We start from the raw sequence: 22,876 nt of genomic DNA on the forward strand, positions 1-22,876 counted from the left end.
CTCGCCAGGCCCACTGCCCCACGAGGGGACTTCTGCCGAGGGGGATGCGGCCGGGGACGGGAGGAGCGGGGCCGCGGGCGCCGGCGGGCACGGGAGGAGGCTGAGGGAAGGCGAAGGGACGGAGAGAAGCAAGGGCAGAGCTGAGACCACCGCGCTCAGGCTGCTCCGGCCGCGGAGGCCGCGGCTCTCCACCCCGGCCAGGGGGCCGGCCCGCCGCGGCACAGGAAATGCCGCCGCCTCGGCTCTCCTCACGTTCAATTCAAACTGTCACCGCCGCCGCCTCCCCTCCCCCCGATCCCGCCGCTGCCGCGCCCCGGGCCCGCCGTCGCCCCCACCACGGCTCCCCTCGCCGCTGCCTCCTCCTCGCCTCAGGGCGTTCCCCAGCTCGGTCCAGCGGCCGCAAGGCTTCCCGGCATTCCGAGCCGATGACCCCGAGTCGCGGCAGCCCGAAGCTGAGACTCACCCATGGTGCTGCTGTTGACGCTCCTCTCCTCAGCAGCAGCGGATCTCGCACTGACCGACATCCCCTCCCCCCTCCGCGACCAGCCCCGGCGCAGCGCAGCCCGCCGATTCTCCAAAGGCGCCTACGCCGATTTCGCGGCGTAGCTGCCCGGCGTCGCTGCCCTGCTTACGCACGCTACAGGAGGCGGACTCCTCCACTGGCTCTCGCCCGACTCCCGCTCCCTCCTCCGTCCCCCGCCCCCTCAGACGAGGCTTCCGGGCCGAGCGGAGGCTGGCTTCCATCTCGCGAGATTACCCGCTCCCCAGCTCCGCCGCTTCGCTCCATTTCGAGCATGACTTCATTGGCGTCAGCAACGTTTAGCTGTTCGGGTTTAGCCGCCATGTTTAAATTGGCCGGATTTCGCACGACTGAGGTCATGGATACTCAGGCCTCTTTGCGTGTTTCTTCAACACTGCTTCTAAGGTTAACCGCGTTACATTTGTTGCCGAAAATCCTGGTAACGCTGAAAAGGACTAGTCGGTGGGGTGCGAGGGTGGGGTCTTGCCCGAATTAAAGATGGCCGCAGTCAGTTCTGCCCCGCGCTGTTTCACGTCAAGTTTTGGAGCTGCGGGAGCCGCCGGGTTGGCCTCAGCCCCTCCTTACGGAATTGGCGTAAGGCAAAGAGGCGCGGCTGGAAGAACCAGACTGAGAAAGTGCCACAGGGCGGGGGCCGCATCCGCCCCTCGGCTTGTAGCTACTGACCCGACGGCTTTGTGAGTGAAAGTGAGGAGACATTTCGAGGCAGGTGTCTGTGCCCCCATTCATCCCTGTTTCCTCGGCTACCTTGACTTTCGGTGTGAAAAGTGAGGTTAGGCCCTGTTTCCCCGACCCTTCCCTCTCGCTGTCACTCTGGTGGCCTGGCACAGCCTCAGAGGTCGGCCGCTGTAGCCCCCATTGCGGACTCTGCTGCCACCTTCGTATTGGCTCACCTTGTTGGGGCCCGATTCAGTCCTCTTGGAGCTCACGCTCCAGTTGAGAAAATGAACGGACGCAGGAAACTACTGGATAAGAAAAGAGTAATAAAGGGCTACGATTGTGTGAGTTTCTACTGTAGCGATGAATGTCGCTGTCATTGGAACCTTCCCCCAAGTGCCTTCTAGTGAAAGCCTTTCTTCACTCGGAATAACCTGTGGTCTTTTGTACGTTTCTTGAATGTAATGGCTCTCGGTTGTATTCTTCATGCACATGTGTTACTTTTCCTGTTTAAGTACACGTTAAAGAAATGTGTATGTTCCTGTTTAACTGCATGTTAAAAAAAAAAAAAGTATGTGTATTTCTAAGTTGTGAGCACGTGCAAGAAAGTTCAGAGCAGAATAGCTTATATTAGTGGAACAATAAATGTCTACTAATAGAATGGATGAATAAGTGTCATTGTTGAACGAATTGAACATAAACTAAACAAAAAATCAGTGAACTAAAGCTACCGTTTTTCATATGGATAGAGTCATTAACCCAATATTGAGGAAGAAAGGAAAAGGCAAGTTGCAGGAAGATGTATATATGACATACCATAAATAAAAGTTTAATAATTACAAAAAGGTAAGATCAAACTAAAAATCGTATAAGGAAATGATAGATAACAAATTCAGAATACTAGTTACTTCCAGAGAGGAACAGAAGGGAATGTAACAAGAAGGGTTCATTTGTATCTGTAACGTTTATTTTCTACCAGAAGTATCTTGAAAATGTGGCAAAACATTAAGCTAAGTAGAGGGCACATGGGTGTTCACTTGTAATTATTTCCTTTACTGTTCTATATACTTGAAATATTTCCGAGTAGTTTTTTTTAAGAAAAGAAACTTACAGAAGCAACTTATTTGTATCTTGTTATTTATGCCATTTCGTAAGTCTACATTTTTACTGAACTGGTTATGAAGTCTGTTGCAACTTATCTGTTCAATCATTGCTTTAAGTTTCTGAAACTTAAAATGAACTTTTACTTTGGGAAATGTTGTTAAATTTCTATTTTTGAAAGAAAGCAGTGTAGCAAGGAGGGTAACCCGGAGTCAGACTGCCTGAGTTCAAATCCCAGCTCTCTACTTATTAGGCTTGCAACCAAGAACAAGTTACTTAAACTTTTCTGTGATCCAGTTTCCTTGTCTGTAAAGGGAGATAATACTTATCTAACAGGATTTTGATAAGAGTTAAATAGACTAATACATGAACACGGTGCTCAGTCAATGCTTAGTAAATATTGCCTAAATATAGATTATTTTAAAATATAAAATTAAAGCAAATACTTTTATTAATATAACCTAATAGTTTAAAGGAAGTAAATCTTTGCCTCCCATCTCTATTGATAATATTTCTTTGAGGAAGATCTCTTAATGGGTATGAAAGAGGTGAATTGTGTTATTTTGTGCTATGAAAATGGATAAATTCTTAATATAAATAATATTAAATTCCTTGCCTGAGGTTTGTTCATGGTCTCCTACAAACTCCACCCCACACTATGATAGCTTCACTGTTTTTCACCGAAAATTACATGGAGTGGCCAGGCGCGGTGGCTCACGCCTGTAATCCCAGAACTTTGGGAGGACGAGGTGGGCGGATCACGTGAGGTCAGGAGTTTGAGACCAGCCTGGCTAACATGGTGAAACCCCGCATCTACTAAAAATACAAAAAATTAGCCAGGTGTGGTGGCACATACTTGTAATCCCAGCTACTCGGGAGGCTGAGGCAGGAGGATCACTTGAACCGAGGAGGCGAAGGTTGCAGTGAGCCCAGATAGCACCACTGCACTCCAGCCTGGGCTACAAGAGCAACTCTTAAAAAAAAAAAAAAAGAAAAGAAAAAAAAGAAAATTATACAGAGTGTTACAGGCAATGAAATAATGATATTCTGAGGAACTTTCTTTGTTGGGAGGTTTAATAGCCAGTGTTCTATAATGTATATACGCGTGTGTGTTATGGAAATTATACGTGGTGCATGAGGAAAGATAATTGTATTGATTTTATGATCTCTTTATTGCACTGTTTACTATATTTGTTAATAAAATACAGCCTAGACTTTAACCTACTGATTCAGAAACTGGTTTTAAAAAACTGATCTGAATTCTGGACAGACCATATAGATGGTTTCCACCACATGTTTACGGTGTCCAAACTCAGGTGGGCCTTCAACTTTACCAAGCAATGCTTGTTCCCCTAGTTGTGTCTCTCTTGTTTTCCACAACAGCCACTTCTGATTTTCTCCTTATTTTTCAAACCATTCCCCTCACTTATTCTCAAATAAGAGAATAGAAGAAAATAGAAACCATCAAAGAGGAACTCAGGCTGAGCATGATGGCTCATGCCTGTAAGCCCAGAACTTTGGAAGGGCCAAGGTGGGCACATCACCTGAAGTCAGGAGTTCGACACCAGTCTGGCCAACATGATGAAACCCCATCTCTACTAAAAATACAAAAATTAGTCAGATGTGGTGGGTGCCTGTAATCCCAGCTACTAAGGAGGCTGAGGCAAGAGAATTGCTTGAACCAGGGAGGCGGAGGTTGCAGTGAGCCAAGATCGCGCCACTGCGCTCCAGCCTAGGTGACAGAACCAGGCTCCGTCTCAGAAAAAAAAAAAAAAAAGGAACTCCAACAACTTTATGCCTCCATACTCATTCTTTCAAGTGTCACAATAGATTAGGTACCCCCCTGTCTGAGGCACATATCTCTGCCAGTTCCCTGTATTCCATCTCTTTGTGCTCATTCTCTAGATTCTCACTCCTTCTGCCTTTCCAGGAATTGCAGTCAATGGGTTCTTTATTCAACAAGCTTCTGGATTCTGCAACTACCACTCCACTGAAATTCTCAACAAGGTCACCAAGAACCTCTGTGTTCAATCTAGTAGACCCTTTGTCTTATTTTCCTTGACCTTTCTGCAGCATTTGATACTAGAACCCTTGGCCTTCTGCATTCATATGCCTTGATTTGTGAAACCACACTTTCCTAGTTTTTCTCCTAGATCTCTGTGTCTTTATTTTACCTTTCAGGACCCCCTTCTGGCTGTCAGATATCCATGAACCCCAAAGTTGTGTGCAGTTTGTTTCTGTCTCACTTTTTACATTCTCCTTTATGTGGTTTCATTCACCTCCCTGGCTTCAGCCACCATATATATACTAGTAACTCCTAATGCAAATTTCTAGTCCAGTTCTCTCTTCTGACTGCAAATCTACATGTCTTACTGCCTTCAAAATATGTCCTGATGTTCCAAGGTATCTCAAATATCCCAAACTAAACTCTTTATTTTACCAGCTTTTATGTTTCTAATCTCTAAGTGGTATCATCAACCCAATTTTGTAAACCAGAAATATGGGTATAATACTCAGCCCCTTTCTCTCTCTTACCTCCTACAGCCATTAGAAAGTCCTATCAGTTTTTCCTTCTCAACTCTAATTTTCCATTTCTCTCCGCTTCATTACTATTCTATTTAAGCCAATATTATCTCCTGCCTCAACTCCTTGCAGTAGCTTTTCTGGCCTGTTATACTGCAACTCATCCTTCACATTGTACCCAGAGTGACCTTTCTAAACTTTAACTATGTCAGTCCCCTGTTTAAAGTCTTAAAATTTTCCCTGAGGAAACTTGCATGACACATTCCCTCATTTCTGGCTAATCTGCTATACCTTGCTCACTCTAAATCCTAGTAAGCCCTACTGCTCCCACTTCACGCTCCTTTTTACACTTTCATTCCTTACCTGGCTTTTCCTTTAAGTCTCAGCTTAACCACCATTTTCTCTAAAAGTCTTCCTTGATCACTAAAAACTAGGCTAGGCACCCTCTCACCTCCCATAGTATCTTGTGTTTACTCCTATGGTGGTTCTAGTAGCAGAGTTTGTAAATACTTGTCTCTCTTCCATTTAAGAGAGACAAGTCTAAGTCTAAACTCCTTAAAGTCAGGATCTCTTGTCTTGTCCATTTCTGTAACCTCAGCACCTGGCCCAGGATATAGTATTCATTACTTTATTCAACAATTGCTTCTTGAGTAATAATTGGATACTAGGCACTAGCACAGTGGTTAAAGTGTGGAATGGGGAAACCTCAAGAGGGATTCTCTTGAGACATGCCAAGGGGTCAATGTCTTAATTACAAAAATAAGACGTATTTTTTACCTTTTTCGTTCCCATTCTTTTGTGAGCACACTGTCATTTTCCAGAGACTGCAAAGTGTGATACTGCAACAGCTTGAATGCAAAAACAAAATAATCCAGCTACCTTCTATTAAGCTAGACATTAAAGGGGTTTGCAAAAATGTAAAGCAATGACACTCCAAACGGTTTCTTTGTTGTTGTTTTGGAAGATACAGTTATTTTTCATCAAAATATATTTTTTACATTATCATGTAATGGTTTATTGCTATTTGATGAATTTTAATGAATTGGTTTTTTAATGAAGTAATATTTTAAAACAGTTTTAATTTTTAATACAGTAAATATCAATAGATATATTTCACATGAAGAAACACTCTTTGGGGTTCTCGATAATGTTTGAGAATGTAAAGGAGTACTGAGACCAAAAGTTTGAGAACTGCTGCACTAGCACATATGTGAGCTCAATGTAGACGTGTTAAATAATTAGTGAATGTCAGTTTGCCAAAACTCCGGCACACAGCTGCTTAATGTTTCTTAATAAAAGTACCTCCCAAATGCCCAGACTTCATATCTGAACAGGTAAAAATATTGCCCAGATTTAATATTTGAATATGCAAAGTGAAAGTATTCTTGAGGTCAATGTGCTTTGTCAACTATGGAGTGTTATGCAAATATTCTTGTTTTAGTAATTATCTATGATAAATATGGACCAACATTCTAGCTGGTAGTAGAACCAGGATTGCCTATAATAACCTGAAGCTGAGAATTTTTATAGCCAGCCATTTCAAACATTAATTTCATTTCATCCATATAACAATTTTATGAAATAGGTATTAAACCCACTTTTTAATTGAGTAAAGCAAAGTTCAAAGAAATGAAATTATTTCCTTTTAGGTCTTAACATTTTATAAGGCTCTGAGACAAGGTTCAGAGAACTCATACTTTTCCAATACATGAGATCTCAGGTGAAGAGATTTATTTCCCTATTGTCCTGAATCCTATCCTTTATTTGCTGGACATTAGTCTGGTGAGAGGGTAAGATAGTTGTTACAATTTTCAGGTACTTTTTTACCTTTGATGCAAGAAGAAGGACCAGGGAATGATATTAGGTCTATATGAAGGTTCAATTTGAGGGCCTACTCAGAACATAACAGTAAAAATGAGATGGCACCTCTCAGAGAACAGATCTGTCCTGTTTTCTACATTACCAAAAATTAGCACACATGGTCAGGTTGAGTGGTGGAGGTGAAGCTTGAGACTTCAGGTGTGTGTTTTATGAACCAGGTTAGGCAATCTACAATATTTTGCTATTAACAGTAATATCCAAGTATCCAAAAAGCCCTTGAGTGCTTTATATTCCTCCTTTGAAAGATATTGGAAGACGATTGAGAAATTATGTGGAAAAGAAAGAGCCATTAACTAAAACTTTTTTCTCGTGAAAATTAAAGATATGTAACTTGTTCATAAAAGCTGCAACTAGGGCTGGGCACAGTGGCTCACGCCTGTGATCCCAGCACTTTTGGAGGCTGAGGCGGGTGGATCACGAGCTCAGGAGTTTGAGACCAGCCTGGCCAACATGGTGAAACCCCGTCTCTACTGAAATGCAAAAATTAGCTGGGCGTGGTGGTGCATGCCTATAATCCCGCTACTGGAGAGGCTGAGGCAGGAAAATGGCTTGAACCCAGGAGGCGGAGGTTGCAGTGAGCCGATTGTGCCACTGCACTCCAGTCTGGGTGACAGAGAAAGACTCCGTCTCAAAAAAAAAAAAAAAAAAAAGTTGAAACTAATTTAGTTCCATATGAATTAATTTTTTAAAATCAGATTTAAAATATGAAAACTCTTCATTCAAGATATAGCCAGCCCTCCGTATCTGTGGGTTCCACACCCATGGATTCAACCAACCACAGAAAAAAATTTTTTTAATTGTGTCTGTACCGAACGTGTACAGACGTATTCTTCTCATTGTTCCTTAAACAATATAGTATAACAGCCATTTACATAGCACTTACATTTTATTAGGTATTGTAAGTAATCTAGAGATGATTTAAAGTGTAAGAGAGGTTGTGTATAAGTTATATGCAAGTACTACACCATTTCATAGAGTTGGGCATCCAAGGATTTTGTCATTCATGGGAGGTCCTGGAACCAATCTCCCTCTGATACTGAGAGACAACTATTACACAAGAGAAATATTCTGCCATTCACAAAATCTTGTTTAAGTGTCATGAAATACACCAGGAATCAAGGTAGGTATGGTTTAAATATTTTTATATTTAACTTTGGAATATTTGAAAATTGTACATTCTAATGTTAAGTTCATGATTAAATAGCATAGTTATTAGAGGAAAGTTCTCTTGAGATCAAAGAATCTAAAATAATTGACAATGTTAATGTTCTGTAAATTCAAGGGAATATTGACATGCCCTTTTATAGATTAAGAATCTGTAAGGTACAGGAAGTCAAGTGACACTTGCAAGGCTATAGAACTAATGAACAAAGTTTTGTTTTTTTTTTTAAATAAAGCCTCATAGCTTTCTTTTTCTTTTTAAAAATCAAACTTCACCCCACAAAGGAAGAAAAGCCAAAAGACATAGTAATAATAACAAAACAAAAGAAAATAAAATGAGAGAATCATGCAGCTTGAAGCCCGAGAGATTTAAACAAACAGCAAAAAAGCAGAGCAAATAACTCCCATTCTTAAATTAGTCACCTCAGGAAGAGTTTTTCTTTTTCCCACCAGCCAAGGAGGGAAGGAGGAGGAAGCAGTGCAGAAATAGGATGTTTGAATCCAGACTGCCCCAGGGGGCCAGATTTATCTCAATTTATCACTGGAGGCTCAAGGAATTTTCAAATTCCAGGGCTCTTCTGGAACCTTAGTTCTAATGCAGATAAGAGCCTCACTTCCCTCTGAAGACTCCGTATCACTGGTAATAGACTGGCAGCACGGTTGCCTCAGGGACCAAAGGAAGAGACGAAACCATTTACCTCGGTATTCTCTTGCCAATCAGTGCCTTGTTGTAGAGCTATCCAATCTGATTACACAGTAGAAATACCGCTAAACACAATACTGGAGAAAAATCCAAAATACATCAAAGAAAATCTATTATAAGTGGAAAAGGCCATTGTTGCCAACTCCCTTTGGCATTTTCCTACCATTGACTCAGAAACTAACTGAAATAGGAAACAGGGACACATGGTTCTACGGGAAACCAGCTGCCTTCAACAACCAGACTTAGTATATTGACTTTGGCAATAATTGAATGCCTCCTGCACTAGAAGAGACTCCTGAAAGTGAACTGAATTGAACTTTAGTAATTTTATGTAGATGAAACGTGAGGTTAGAACCAGGCTATGATTTCAGCAAGCAATAAGAACCTGCTCTCTCCAAGTTGTCCTTTCTAGCGTACCTCTGATGAGTGACTGTTTCCTGAAGATGCACTTCAGAGACCTCATATCCAGGAAAACAGGAAATTTGGAGAGGAAGCAAATTAGCCTGTGCCTTGCTTTAAGCAAAGCAGTTGCATTGGATTGCCGTGGAGACTGACTGGTAGAGGACAAATGCTTAGCAATAATTAAAATATTATAATGTGTCATTACTCCCCTCCTTCGTGAGGCTCCCAACAACTCAGAAATTCTTTCCTGTACTGTATCTCTAATCATTTGATATTGATTGGATCCTATTTTAGGGAGGTACTGAAGCATCCATTTTTTAAAAAAAGAGCAAATGATGGTGTTTGTGATTGTTATCCATGATGTGTTCTTTTTCATGCGCGGAATCATGATTATGATGTATTTATGAGTTTTGGTTGATACTCCTTTTTCTTTTATTTTCTTTTAGAAATTTGGCAGTAAGTGATAGCATCTTGCCAGCCAAACACTATAAACAGATAAACAGATTTTATAAAACCAAAATAATTGTCATTTTTATTATCCAAAATGGTAGCAATGCAGCATTAAACACTGATGTTGAACTCTGGATATTTCCCCTTCAGGTTCTTATTCCCAAGACTACATTTGTGTCCTAATAGACTCTAATGTCTTAGAGTTGGAAGAGACCTTATAATTCTAAATCAGCTACCAAATTCAAGAACTTCCTCAAATATGATTTTTTAATGTCATGTATACAGCCCACAATAACAACTATTGAAACTATAAATGTTAGAGTTTGAATTTAAATGAAGCAGCTGTACTGCAGATGATATAATATTACTGCCTAACTGTGGTTCACATATGGTGTGGACATAATTCCCTTTCCCTTTCACGATTTATGACACACAAGTGAGCAAACTCTTCTGAAATTTTTGTTTCTGATAAAAGTGTTCATTTAATTGTTCATTATTTCAAAATACATTTTTGCTTTGAGCTAAATGTCCATGACATGCAGATGCTATCAATGAATGCTGACAACTAAAATGTTTTCTCTTGTAAAATCTAGCTGTTTTTGCAAATCTATGAGCAAGCATGACCATGGGTTACTTTTGCTATGAGACTGCAGACCATGGAGTAGACTAAATCTTAGCTCTCCGAAGCAGAACCTAGCATAATATCTTGCACATAGTAGGCACTCAAATATTTATTGGAAATAATTGCATATATTTTGGAGGCTTATATGTGGTTTAGAAAATAGAGTAGAAAAAACAGCACCAAAAAGGGACCAAAAAAAAGTAAAAAAAGTGGAACTTAAGTATTGCAAATAGGAAGAAATTGTTATATTATCTTCATAGTTGCTCCTTAATTTATCTCCAGCTCCCATTGCATGCACACACAAACACAGTGAGAAAAAAGGAAAAACAACAGTTCCTACACAATTTCCCCCCAGATTTCAAATCTGGCAGAGACTTCTCTGTTTTTAGCATCTGCATGACAGACAAATGAAAGGCTTGGCTAACTCTGCCATTGGCCAGGTTGGGTCAAGAGAACAAATCCCTCTTTACTTTTTACTTTTCTTGCTTCCGTTCAGCTGCTTCTAGCCCCTCTCCCTTCTGATCAGTTCTAGACAAAAGGCAGGCCTGACTCTTAGCTTCCCAAGATAGGTACTAACCTATTAGTGAAAAGTATGCACAAGCCTTCCCAGACATATGGTGCGCTTTTTTTTTTTTTTTTTTCCAATTTCTTTTTTTGAGACAGTCTTCCTCTGTCACCCAGGCTGAAGTGCAGTGACGTGATCCTGGCTCACTGCAACCTCCACCTCCCAGGTTCAAGCAATTCTCCATTCTCAGCCTCCCGAGTAACTGGGATTATAGGCGCCCACCACCACACCTGGCTAATTTTAGTATTTTTAGTGGAGACGGAGTTTCACCATGTTGCCCAGGGTGGTCTTGAACTCCTGATCTCAGGCAATCCGCCCACCTTGGCCTCCCAAAGTGCTGGGATTACAGGCGTGAGCTACCACACCCAGCCCCCTATGGTGCTTAATCAATCAAGGTGAACTCTGAAAAGAAAAAAAGAGAAGGAAAAGATGATGAAAGTAAAACCTTCTCTTCAGTCACTGGCAGATACTCTCTCTCTTCCTCTCTCCTTTTGTCACCAATACACAACAATCTCCAGCAAAGCAATCTTTCACTTTACATGTAAAATGATTTGATGAAGGAATCAATAAACGTAATCCATCACATAAACAGCACACATGATTATGTCAATAGATGCAAAAAAGGCCTTCGACAAAATTCAACAGTGCTTCATGCTAAGAACTCTCAATAAACTAGGTATTGATGGAATGTATCTCAAAATAATAAGAGCTATTTATGACAAACCCACAGCCAATATCATAATGAATGGGCAGACACTGGAAGCATTCCCTTTGAAAATCAGCACAAGACAAGGATGCCCTCTCTCACCACTCCTATTCAATATAGTATTGGAAGTTCTGGCCAGGGCAGTCAGGCAAGAGAAAGAAATAAAGGGTATTCAATTAGGAAATGAGGAAGTCAAATTGTCTCTGTTTGCATATGACATGATTGTATCTTTAGAAAACCCCATCATCTCAGCCCAAAATCTCCTTAAGCTGATAAGCAACTTCAGCAAAGTCTCAGGATACAAAATCAATGTGCAAAAATCACAAGCATTCCTATACACCATCAACAGACTAACAGCCAAATCACGAGTGAACTCCCATTCACAATTGCTACAAAGAGAATAAAATACCTAGGAATCCAGCTTACAAGGGATGTGAAGGACCTCTTCAAGGAGAACTACAAACCACTGCTCAACAAAAAAAAAAAGAGGACACAAACAAATGGAAGAATATTCCACGCTCATGGATACAAATAATCAATATTGTGAAAATGGCCATACTGCCCAAAGTAATTTATAGATTCAGTGGCATCCCCATCAAGCTACCAATGACTTTCTTCACAGAATGGGAAAAAACTACTTTAAAGTTCATATGGAACCAAAAAAGAGCCCACGTTGCCAAGACAATCCTAGGCAAAAAGAACAAAGCTGGAGATGTCATGCTACCTGACTTCAAACTGTACTGCAAAGCTACAGTAATCAAAACAGCATGGTACTGGCACTAAAACAGATATATAGACCAATGGAACAGAACAGAGGCCTCAGAAATAACACCACACATCTACAACCATCTGATCTTTGACAAACCTGACAAAAACAAGAAATGGGGAAAGGAAAGGATTCCCTGTTTCATAAATGGTGCTGGGAAAACTGGCTAGCCATATGTAGAAAGCTGAAACTGGATCCCTTCCTTACACCTTATACAAAAATTAATTCAAGGTGGATTGAAGACTTAAATGTTAGACCTAAAACGATAAAACCCTAGAAAAAACCTAGGCAATACCATTCAGGACATAGGCAAGGGCAAGGGCTTCATGACTAAAACACTAAAAGCAATGGCAATAAAAGCCAAAATAGACAAATGGGATCTAATTAAACTAAAGAGCTTCTGCATGGCAAAAGAAACTACCATGAGAGTAAACAGGCAACCTATAGAATGGGAGAAAACTTTTGCAATCTACCCATCTGACAAAGGCCTAATATCCAGAATCTACAAGGAACTTTAACAAATTTACAAGAAAAAAACAACCCCACCAAAAAGTGGACAAAGGATATGAACAGACACTTCTCAAAAGAAGACATCTATGCAGCCAGCAGACACATGAAAAAATGCTCATCATCACTGGTCATCAGAGAAATGCAAATCAAGACCACGATGAGATACCATCTCACGCCAGTTAAAATGGCAATCATTAAAAAGTCAGGAAACAACAGATGCTGGAGAGGATGTGGAGAAATAGGAATGCTTTTACACTGTTGGTGAGAGTGTAAATTGGCACAACCATTGTGGAAGACAGTGTGGTGATTCCTCAAGGATCTAGAATCAGAATTACCATTTGACCCAGCAATCCCATTACTGGGTATATACCCAAAGGATTATAAATCATTCTACTATAAGAACACATGTACACGTATGTTTATTGTGGCACTATTCACAATAGAAAAGACTTGGAACCAACCCAAATGTCCATCAGTGATAGACTGGATTAAGAAAATGTGGCACATATACACCATGGAATACTATGCAGCCATAAAAAAGGATGAGTTCATGTCCTTTGTAGGGACATGGATGAAGCTGGAAACCATCATTCTGAGCAAACTATCACAAGGACAGAAAACCAAACACCGCATGTTCTCACTTATAGGTGGGAAGTGAACAATGAGAACACTTGGACACAGGGTGGGGAACATCACACACTGGAGCCTGTGGTGGGGAAGGGGTGGGGGGAGGGATAGCATTAGGAGAAATACCTCATGTAAATGAGTTAATGGATGCAGTACACCCACATGGCACATGTATACCTATGTATCAAGCCTGCACGTTGTGCACATGTACCTTAGAACTTAAAGTGTAATAATAAAAAAAATGATTTGCTGAAGGAAGAAAACAATATTATACCTTGACACCAATCATTCCAGCTACTGTAGCTGTGCCATTTTAGGTATATAATTTCTTTGGTAAATCGAAAGGATATCAAGTATGTGAAGGTAATTGAGGATGGCTGCAGAATGGAATGTATGTAGATCCTCAAGTCATTTCAAGTTTCCTGCCTACCTTTTTCTCAAAAAAAGCACATGCATCAGATATGGTGAAAGTTGAGGGAGGAGGCAGGGTCAGGAAGAGGGAATATGTTAAGGCTCAGTTGCAAAGGCTGTGTTAACTTACCCTAGCCACTAGGTTGATCTAGGGTGATTTAATTGTCTTAATCTAAAGACTAATATACTTAAAATGACCTACTAAAGGTGAGCTATTTACTCCCATCAATCAAAGAAAGAAATAAGGGAAAGATATTCTTGATTTTCTTCTCATTGTTTTATAGTTTATATCACGACAAGTGGGGATAAGTGAATGGGAAAATACCTTAATAACTTCTTCCTGTAATCTTAATGCCTTGCCATGCGAGAATAAGATACATCAAAAAACAAATCGTTCACAAACCTCCAAAGATCCTTGAAATTCCTCAAGGTTTATAATAAACACTGTGTTAAAGAAATTGCAACAAACAAGGAGGGTAAGGGCGATGAGGGAAGTGAAGGAAGGGACAAAGGACACGAGTGGAGAGAGCAAGTGTCTAGAACAGCTCACTCACACCACAGGGGCCCCACATCAACTCTCTAAATCCCAGATATTGTTAGACATTCACATATGTTATGCCCTATCCTCACAAAAACTTCTCAGGGCAAGTATTACTCTTTTGTTTTCTCATGGTAGAAAACAAAGCTCAGAGAAGTTAAGTAATTTGCAAAAGTTGCACAGCTAATAAGCAACAAAGCCCGATACTTGGTCTGCCTTATCATGCTACCTTTCTCCTATTGTGTATACGATATAGAAATAAATTACTTTATCCTGTTGTGTATACAGGATATAGAAAAATTTTCATCCAGGCCGAGTCCAGTGGCTCGCGCCTGTAATCCCAGCACTTTGAGAGGCTGAGGCGGGCGGATCACCTGGGGGTCGACCCAGGTCTTTATAGTGATTCCTCTATTAGTCTTCTCAGGCTGTCATAACAAAATACCACAAACTGGGTGGCTTAAATGCCAGAAATTAATTTTCTCACAGTTCTGGAGGCTAAAAGTCCAGGATCGAGGTGTTAGCAAATTAAGTTTCTCCTGAGGCCCCTCTCCTTGGCTTGCAGATGGTCACCTTGTCACTGTGTCCTCACGTAGTCTTCCCACTGTGTGTGTACCTCTGTGTGTCCAAATTCCTTCTTATTAAGACACCAGTCAGATTGGACTAGGGCACACCGTAACAGCTTCATTTTGATTTACCTTTCAAAGGCCTTATCTCTACAAATACAGTTCCATTTTGAGGACTAGGGGTTAGGACTTCAACATATAAATTTTTGAGGGATGTAGTTCATCCCATACCATTCTCCATGCAAGCTACCAAAGTCTAGTTAATATGTATACCTTTTGATTCAGCAATTCCTGTTTTAGGTGTTTGTCCTAGAAAAATAACTAGTACATATATCAAAAGATTTTTTTGTTATGTTTTGGTTTTTTGAGATGGAGCCTTGCTCTGTTGCCCAGGCTGGAGTACAATGGCACGATCTTGGCTCATGCAACCTCCGCTCCTGGATTCAAGCAATTCTCCTGCCTCAGCCTCCCAAGTAGATGGGATTACAGGCCCCCGCCACTGCGCCCAGCTAATTCTTGTATTTTTTTTTTTTTTCAGTAGAGATAGAGTTGTCACCATGTTGTCCAGGCTGGTCTCAAACTCCTGACCTCAAGTGATCCGCCCACCTCTGTCTCCCAAAGTGCTGGGATTACTGGTGTGAACCACCGCGCCAGGCGTCAAAAGATATTTATGTAAGGATGCTGACTATAGCACTGATTGAAACAGCAAAAATAGTAAATAACCTAATTGTCTGTTAATAGGACAGTTGTATCATAAATTGCAGTCCAATCATATAAATAACACCAGGCCTGAAAAGATGTCCATGGTAAGTCAAAAACCTCAAGTTGTAGAAAGCTGTATATAGTCTGAATTCATGTTTAAAAATTATATCGTGGCCAGGTGCCATGGCTCACACCTGTAATCCCAGCACTTTGGGAGACCAAGGCAGGCAGAATCTTGAGGTCAGAAGTTCAACACCAGCCTGGGCAAGATAGTGAAACCCTGTCTCTACTAAAAATACAAAAATTAGCCCCGCGCAGTGGTGGGTGCCTGTAATCCCAACTACTTGGGAGGCAGGAGAATCACTTGAACCTGGGAGGCAGATGTTGCAGTGAGCTGAGATCACGCCACTGCACTCCAGGGTGATAGAGCAAGACTCCATTTCAAAAAAGAAAGAAAAATTGTCATCCAGTTTGACATTATCTTATTATATCATTCAAAGTTCATTACTGTATTCCCTCAGCAAATAAACTACCACTGGTAACTTTTAAAATATATATTAATGTGTCTGGTAGCCATTAGTCAGAAGTATTTGCTAGGACAATTTTGAACTCACAAGTGATACACTGGTAAGCAGAAGAAAATTCCATGGTCTTGAGCTCTCATTGTTGGTGAGGTGAAGAGTACCAGGAGAGCCACTCTTGTTGACTCTGTTTATTGTAGGGTAGGGTGGTGCTGGTATTTGGAATACTAATAAAGCAGTGACTGGGTCTATCACTTCAGTTATCAAAAGAAAGAGGCTTTGATGGGTTGTGAGCACTCATGACTGTCTTTGTGAAAAGTGTACACATACTTATTGTTCCCTGTGAAAAATGAGGACTTTGTATACATAGGCCTGTACAGTGGTATGAAAAGTACTTCTAGAGAATCTCTGAAGCAGCAGAACTCTTGATCAGCTCATCTCCCAAAATCTTATCATTTCTCTTCAGATAGCAATAGGAGCAGTTTGAATGTGCTATAGCCTGTTTATAAGTGTGATGTCTGGGAATTAAGTTTATCTTCCAAATCTTTCCTATCTCCAGCTCTTGATATCACTTTTTTTCTTGTAAGTACCTCATCTTTGTTCAAACTCAATAGGTCCCAAAAGCACAATGTTTTCATCTGTCATCAGACATGTATTCCTGAATGAGAATGGAGGTGAAGAGCATGAGGATAGTAGGCCCCTCCTAAGGGACTGGAGAAGAAACAGGTATAATCAGGAAGGCTGTGGGCACAAAGAGAAACCTGCCAATTTTCTTATGTTGCCTGAGACATAATGCTGGAAATCAAGAGAACCCTATCAGTCACTGGGAGTTTATTTCACCCACTAGTGAGGGGAGTGTGGAAATAGCCAGAGGCCTGAAGGCTTACATGAGCAGAGCCCCTTATACTCGAATGGTCTCCCTTGCTATTGTCCTGGGTGAGCCTGACGACCCTTTGCCCCAGTCCTTGTAGGCACCATGAAGGGGCAAAAAGAGAGGGGCTTTGCAGTTAGAATAGAGTTAAGCTCAAATCACAACTCAGCCTCTTACTGGCTGTTTGACTTTGGGCAAATCAACCTGTCTCACAGGGCTAATTTTAAGGATTCAATGAGATGACGTGAGTAAGAGCTTTGCACAGTGCCTGCTACACAACTGGGACAAAATATACAGCAGATCTTTTCAGGATCCTTGCTTAGTACTGCACCAGAACCAAAGCATTGCCTTAAACCTAAACCCTGGCAGCTCTGAGTCCTGACCCCTTGCCTAAATCCTGCTGAGTTCTTTCTCTAGGTTTGGACCCTGTTTTCAGATTCCTTCCGGCACCAGGATGCAGCTTCAGACAAATATCCTGCCTGCTTACACCTGCCAACTACACTCCAAGTTGAAGGCCAGCTTAAGTCAGACTAGAGTCTCTTGGGCACCTTAGACTTAGTGACTTAGACCAGTGGTTCTCAGCCTTTTCTGGGACTACCTCAAATTTAAATCTCTGTTGGCAGGACCTGGGAATCTGCATTTGTAAAAAAATTTTATTTCCATACGTTTTTGGGGGAACAGATGGTATTGAGTTACATGGTAAGTTCTTTAGTGGTGATTTGTGAGATTTTGGTGCACCCATCACCCAAGCAATATACACTGAACCCAATTTGTAGTATTTTATCCCTCACACAATGAAAACAATTTTTTTTTATTATACTTTAAGTTCTTGGGTACATGGGCACAACGTGCAGGCTTGATACATATGTGCACATGTGCCATGTGGGTGTGCTGCACCCATTAACTCGTCATTTACATGAGGCATTTCTCCTAATGCTATCCCTCCCCCCTCCCCCTACCCCACCACAGGCTCCAGTGTGTGATGTTCCCCACCCTGTGTCCAAGTGTTCTCATTGTTCACTTCCCACCTATAAGTGAGAACATGCGTTTGGTTTTCTGTCCTTGCAATAGTTTGCTCAGAATGATGGTTTCCAGCTTCATCCATGTCCCTACAAAGGACATGAACTCATCCTTTTTTATGGCTGCATAGTATTCCATGGTGTATATGTGCCACATTTTCTTAATCCAGTCTATCATTGATGGACATTTGGGTTGGTTCCAAGTCTTTTCTATTGTGAATAGTGCCACAATAAATACACATGTGCACATGTCTTTATATAGCATGACTTATAATCCTTTGGGTATATACCCAGTAATGGGATCACTGGGTCAAATGGTATTTCTAGTTCTAGATCCTTGAGGAATCACCACACTGTATTCCACAATGGTTGAACTAGTTTACACTCCCACTAACTGTAAAAGTGTTCCTATTTCTCCACATCCTCTCCAGCACCTGTTGTTTCTTGACTTTTTATGATCACCTTTCTAATCTCAAAATAATAACAGCTATTTATGACAAACCCACAGCCAATATCATACTGAATGGGCAAAAACTGGAAGCATTCAATTTGAAAACTGGCACAAGACAGGGATGCCCTCTCTCACTACTCCTATTCAACATAGTGTTGGAAGTTCTGGCCAGGGCAATCAGGCAGGAGAAAGAAATAAAGGGTTTTCGATTAGGAAATGAGGAAGTCAAATTTTCTCTGTTTGCAGACGACACGACGGTATATTTAGAAAATGCCATCATCTCAGCCCAAAATCTCCTTAAGCTGATAAGCAACTTTAGCAAAGTCTCAGGATACAAAATCAATGTGCAAAAATCACAAGCATTCCTATGCACCAATAACAGACAAACAGAGAGCCAAATCACGAGTGAACTCCCATTCACAATTGCTTCAAAGAGAATAAAATACCTAGGAATCCAGCTTACAAGGGATGTGAAGGACCTCTTCAAGGAGAACTACAAACCACTGCTCAACGAAATAAAAGAGAACACAAACAAATGGAAGAATATTCCATGCTCCTGGATAGGAAGAATCAATATTGTGAAAATGGCCATACTGCCCAAGGTAATTTATAGATTCAGTGGCATCCCCATCAAGCTACCAATGACTTTCTTCACAGAATGGGAAAAAACTACTTTAAAGTTCATATGGAACCAAAAAAGAGCCCACATTGCCAAGACAATAAAGAACAAAGCTGGAGGCATCACGCTACCTGACTTCAAACTATACTACAAGACCACAGTAAGCAAAACAGCATGGGGATGTGCATTTTTAAATACTCCCATTTATTCACTAGAAGGGCCACCTCATTAATCTTTTTTTTTTTTTTTGAGACAGAATCTCTGTCACTCAGGCTGGAGTGCAGTGGCAGGCTCTGCAACCTCCGCCTCCTGGGTTCAAGTGATTCTCCTCCCTCAGCCTCCTGAATAGCTGGGACTACAGGTGCATGCCACCACGCCTGGCTAATTTTTTATATTTTTAGTAGAGACGGGGGTTTCACCGTGTTAACCAGGATGGTCTTAATCTCCTGACTCATGATCCACCCACCTTGGCCTCCCAAAGTGCTGGGATTACAGGCATGAGTCACTGTACCAGGCCCTCACCTCACTAATCTTCAACCATTTTTGCTTCCTTGCAGAAATTTCCAGTAAGCTTTATAACCAAGGCCTTGATTTCTACTTTGCAGATAGTAGGTGCTTAATAGATGTTTATTGAGGAAATAAATGCTTTCTGTTAGATGATATTTTTGTCATACAAAAATAATTAGCCATGGAATTTATAAAATAATGTTAAAATAATGGCACTTACTAGGCGTTCAATAAAGATTGGTTCATGAATGATTAAAACCTGTTGCATTCAGGATGGATGTTGGACAACTATTTGGGAGAAGCCTGTGAATACAGAAGTTCCTTGGGAGCAAATGAAATGACAGCACGTGGAAGAATTTTATGAAGCATGAAGGAATATGAGGAAAAATAATGATGTTATACCATCCATATCTTAGGGTCAGTGCATTCTAATTTGTTCTGTTTGAAATGGAACTTGAGTAAGCAGCTTCTCACAGGTTACAGTGTGTCAACAGGAAGAAGAAAAGAAGGGTCTCATTTACCACCAGCTATACAAGCCCCATAAGGTGACGGTCTCCTCTCTCATTTTATATATATTTTTTACCTTTTATTATGAAACATTTCAAACATATACAAAAGAGAGAAGAGTATAATAAACCCTCATATCCACCACACAGCTTCAACACTTATCAATGTTTTATCTGTATTGGACTAACCAAAGTAATGCAAAATAGGGCTTCTCAGTTTACTTTGAGGATTCTTTGAAAAGCATATGTAAATAAATGTTCTAGAACTAGGTCAACATTCTTTGGGAAAATTTAGAGATAACATGTACTCCCAGAGCCCATTTACATGTATTTTTCGACATCTGGCTAACAATTCCTCTTTGAGTTAAGTGATTACAACATCCCAAACTCTGCACAATCTCCTGATGAGTGTATATAATAGAGTCACTGTACTTGTCTCTAAAAAAACAATTTATTTATTTTCAGAACTTTAGAAAATTGTGTCTGTGTTCCCATCTGTGGTACAAAGAACCAGTGAGTCCCATTTGTTGTGGTTCCTGCATTTGATGGCTCCAGATGTGCCACCACCAAGCTAGTCTTATGACAATCTAGAAGGCAAGTTGGTGAGAAAGCTTGCATTTCTGGGTTCATTGACTGTTTGTAAAAAGAATCTTTGAGTGTGAAAATGTATAGTCTTAGGGCAAAACATTAGGGAATAATTAGCAGTTTCATGATGAATACAAGTAATTTCTTGAACATTATTATTATTTACTTGGTCCAACCATTTATTTAAATATATGGTGATGTTTCTTAATTACTGGATTTAGCTTCTCTACCTTTTCTTTCCTTCTTCATAGTAACTGATTTGTATTTTCTACTTTTAGTGCAAAGTCATCCACGAGGTGCTAAGTTGTACTCTGACAGTGGGAACTAAACTCTAAACATTAATTAAACCATTGTTTAAAAACATATGCATCATATCATGCTTGTTGAATGTAGTTTCATGTTAAGCCCATTGTATTACCTGATATATATTTGTTGAAGGAGCAAGGCTGAGTGACCCCCTTCCAGATACTTTTCTAGTGACTCATGTTTTAATATCATATTAATGTGTGGCTTTCATCACATTAAAGAAATCTCAGCTACCAACTACAGTATTTTGGGGGATTCAAAATCCATGTTGATAATCTTTCTAACTTTCTGAACTATTGGCTCCTTAACTTGATCTTTGTGACTTTCATTCTGCCTCAGATCCTCTTTGGTGTAGCCAGCCATACCTTAGTTTTCACCATCACCCTCAACTTCTCCACATCTGAGACTGTCAAACATGAAAAGTTTCCTCTGACCACTCCCTATCTTTCTATCTCTCCTATAACTTCATACCTTCTGACCCATTCTTCACATCCTTAGATACAGTCCCTTTGCTCTTCCCCATCCGCTAGTCTTCCTGATTTCACAGGACATCATAAGGCACCTCATGAGTCCCTAGGACAACTTTTCTCACTTTGCCCTCGCCAGCATTCTAATGACTCATCTCACTGTTGTTCTGTCATACCTGTTCTGCCAATTTCCAGCCCTAGTTAAGGAAACCATCTGTATCTTCTTTACCCTTTTCTTGGCAGCTGAACATTTCTGGAGAACATACCATAACCAGACTGACTGACTGCTCTAAAAGTTGTACTATCCAGTTTGTCTTGGAACTCAACAACACTGGACATTCCTTTTCTCACCTCTCATTCATTCACTCTTAAAATAGTTCTATCTGTTGTTTCACTCCTCTGCAGTCTCATCAGATTTCTACATCTACTTCTAACCTCTTTTGCCACCTAATTTATCAGAATCTGGAGGTCATCTGATAAGAATAACTTATAAATATCATTTTGTCCAAATTATTACCTGCTGACTTTATCTTCCCCCAGTTTCTGAAGAATTTCTGTGATTTTCTTCTAAAGCCAGTGTTTTCATCTACCCTTTTACTCTCTTCCCTTCCCATGTACTCTTTGACTTTGCTCTATCAATCATCTCTTCCCCTTACATTTTCTAGGCCTTGCTCTCTTCCAGTCCTCCCCTTAATACCTGCAAACTGTTTCTCTCCTGCCCTAAGGAGACTCTCCCTGGACTCTAATTTCCATTCTTTGCATTTCTGTCTCTCTCCTTCTTCTTTATCCACAAACTTCATCCATCTTGGTTTCTTCTCCCACTTAATCCTAAGCACCTTCAGCCCCTGAAAAGTTCAAGAGCCAAAAACCTCTTAGACCTTCTGCTCAAATTCTGTTTTCAGCAGAATTTGACAACATGGACCACCCTTTTCTCACTAGAACCCTCATCTTCACTGGAATTCATGTTGCATTCTCTTCTCCTACTGCTTCGTGAACTGCTTCTGTGTAGTTTCCTTTCAGGATTCCTCTTCTCCCCCTTTAGAATAGGCCCGTTAAATATAAGCTTTCTGAAGATTCAGTGTTCAGTCCTCTCTTTTAACTCTCAATAGTCCCTTGGTAACCTCATCCTATCTTATGACTCAATTGTTCAATTGCTCTACCTCTTACCTTTGTGAGAATGACTCCTACTTCTGTCCCTTTAGCCCTCATCTGTCTTCCTCTAATCAGACCCTTATTTCTAACTGGATGCTGAGCATTCCATGTTGATGCATTGCAGACACTTTAAACTGATCTAAATTCAATTCATCACTTTTTACTGGTGTGTTTTTGATCTTGGCTAATAAATCCAATGGCATCTCCTTCCACGATTATTTTTCAAATCCATCTTCTCTGTTCACTCCCTTCTTCAGAAACTCATTAACTCTTCTGTGGACTATTGCAATAGCATGTTAAAAAAGTCTCTCTGGTTTCAGTTTGTCTTCCTCGAGTTAGCAAAAAATAGCAAAATAACTGTACCATTCACAGTGATTTCTTCATATTATAGAAAGCTCTTTCTTGGCCGGGCACGGTGCACCACACCTGTAATCCCAGCACTTTGG

General features: G+C 40.7%; 1 protein-coding gene and 1 pseudogene across 3 annotated transcripts in view; one reads left to right on the plus strand and one right to left on the minus strand.

Moving 5' to 3' along the window:
• SEPTIN7 (septin 7) overlaps positions 1-689 on the minus strand; it is a 105,009-nt gene extending 104,320 nt beyond the window's left edge. Inside the window, 1 exon segment of one of the 3 annotated variants that reach the window (NM_001258100.2) lies at positions 464-689. In NM_001258100.2, coding sequence (NP_001245029.1) covers positions 464-524 — 61 coding nt within the window. In that variant the 5' untranslated portion in view covers positions 525-689. 3 annotated transcript variants of the gene reach the window in all.
• A 329-nt stretch (positions 690-1,018) lies between these two features.
• LOC714305 (glycine cleavage system H protein, mitochondrial pseudogene) overlaps positions 1,019-22,876 on the plus strand; it is a 33,015-nt pseudogene continuing 11,157 nt past the window's right edge.

This window comes from Macaca mulatta, chromosome 3 (genome assembly GCF_049350105.2).
Source record: "Macaca mulatta isolate MMU2019108-1 chromosome 3, T2T-MMU8v2.0, whole genome shotgun sequence".
NCBI lineage: Eukaryota > Metazoa > Chordata > Mammalia > Primates > Cercopithecidae > Macaca > Macaca mulatta.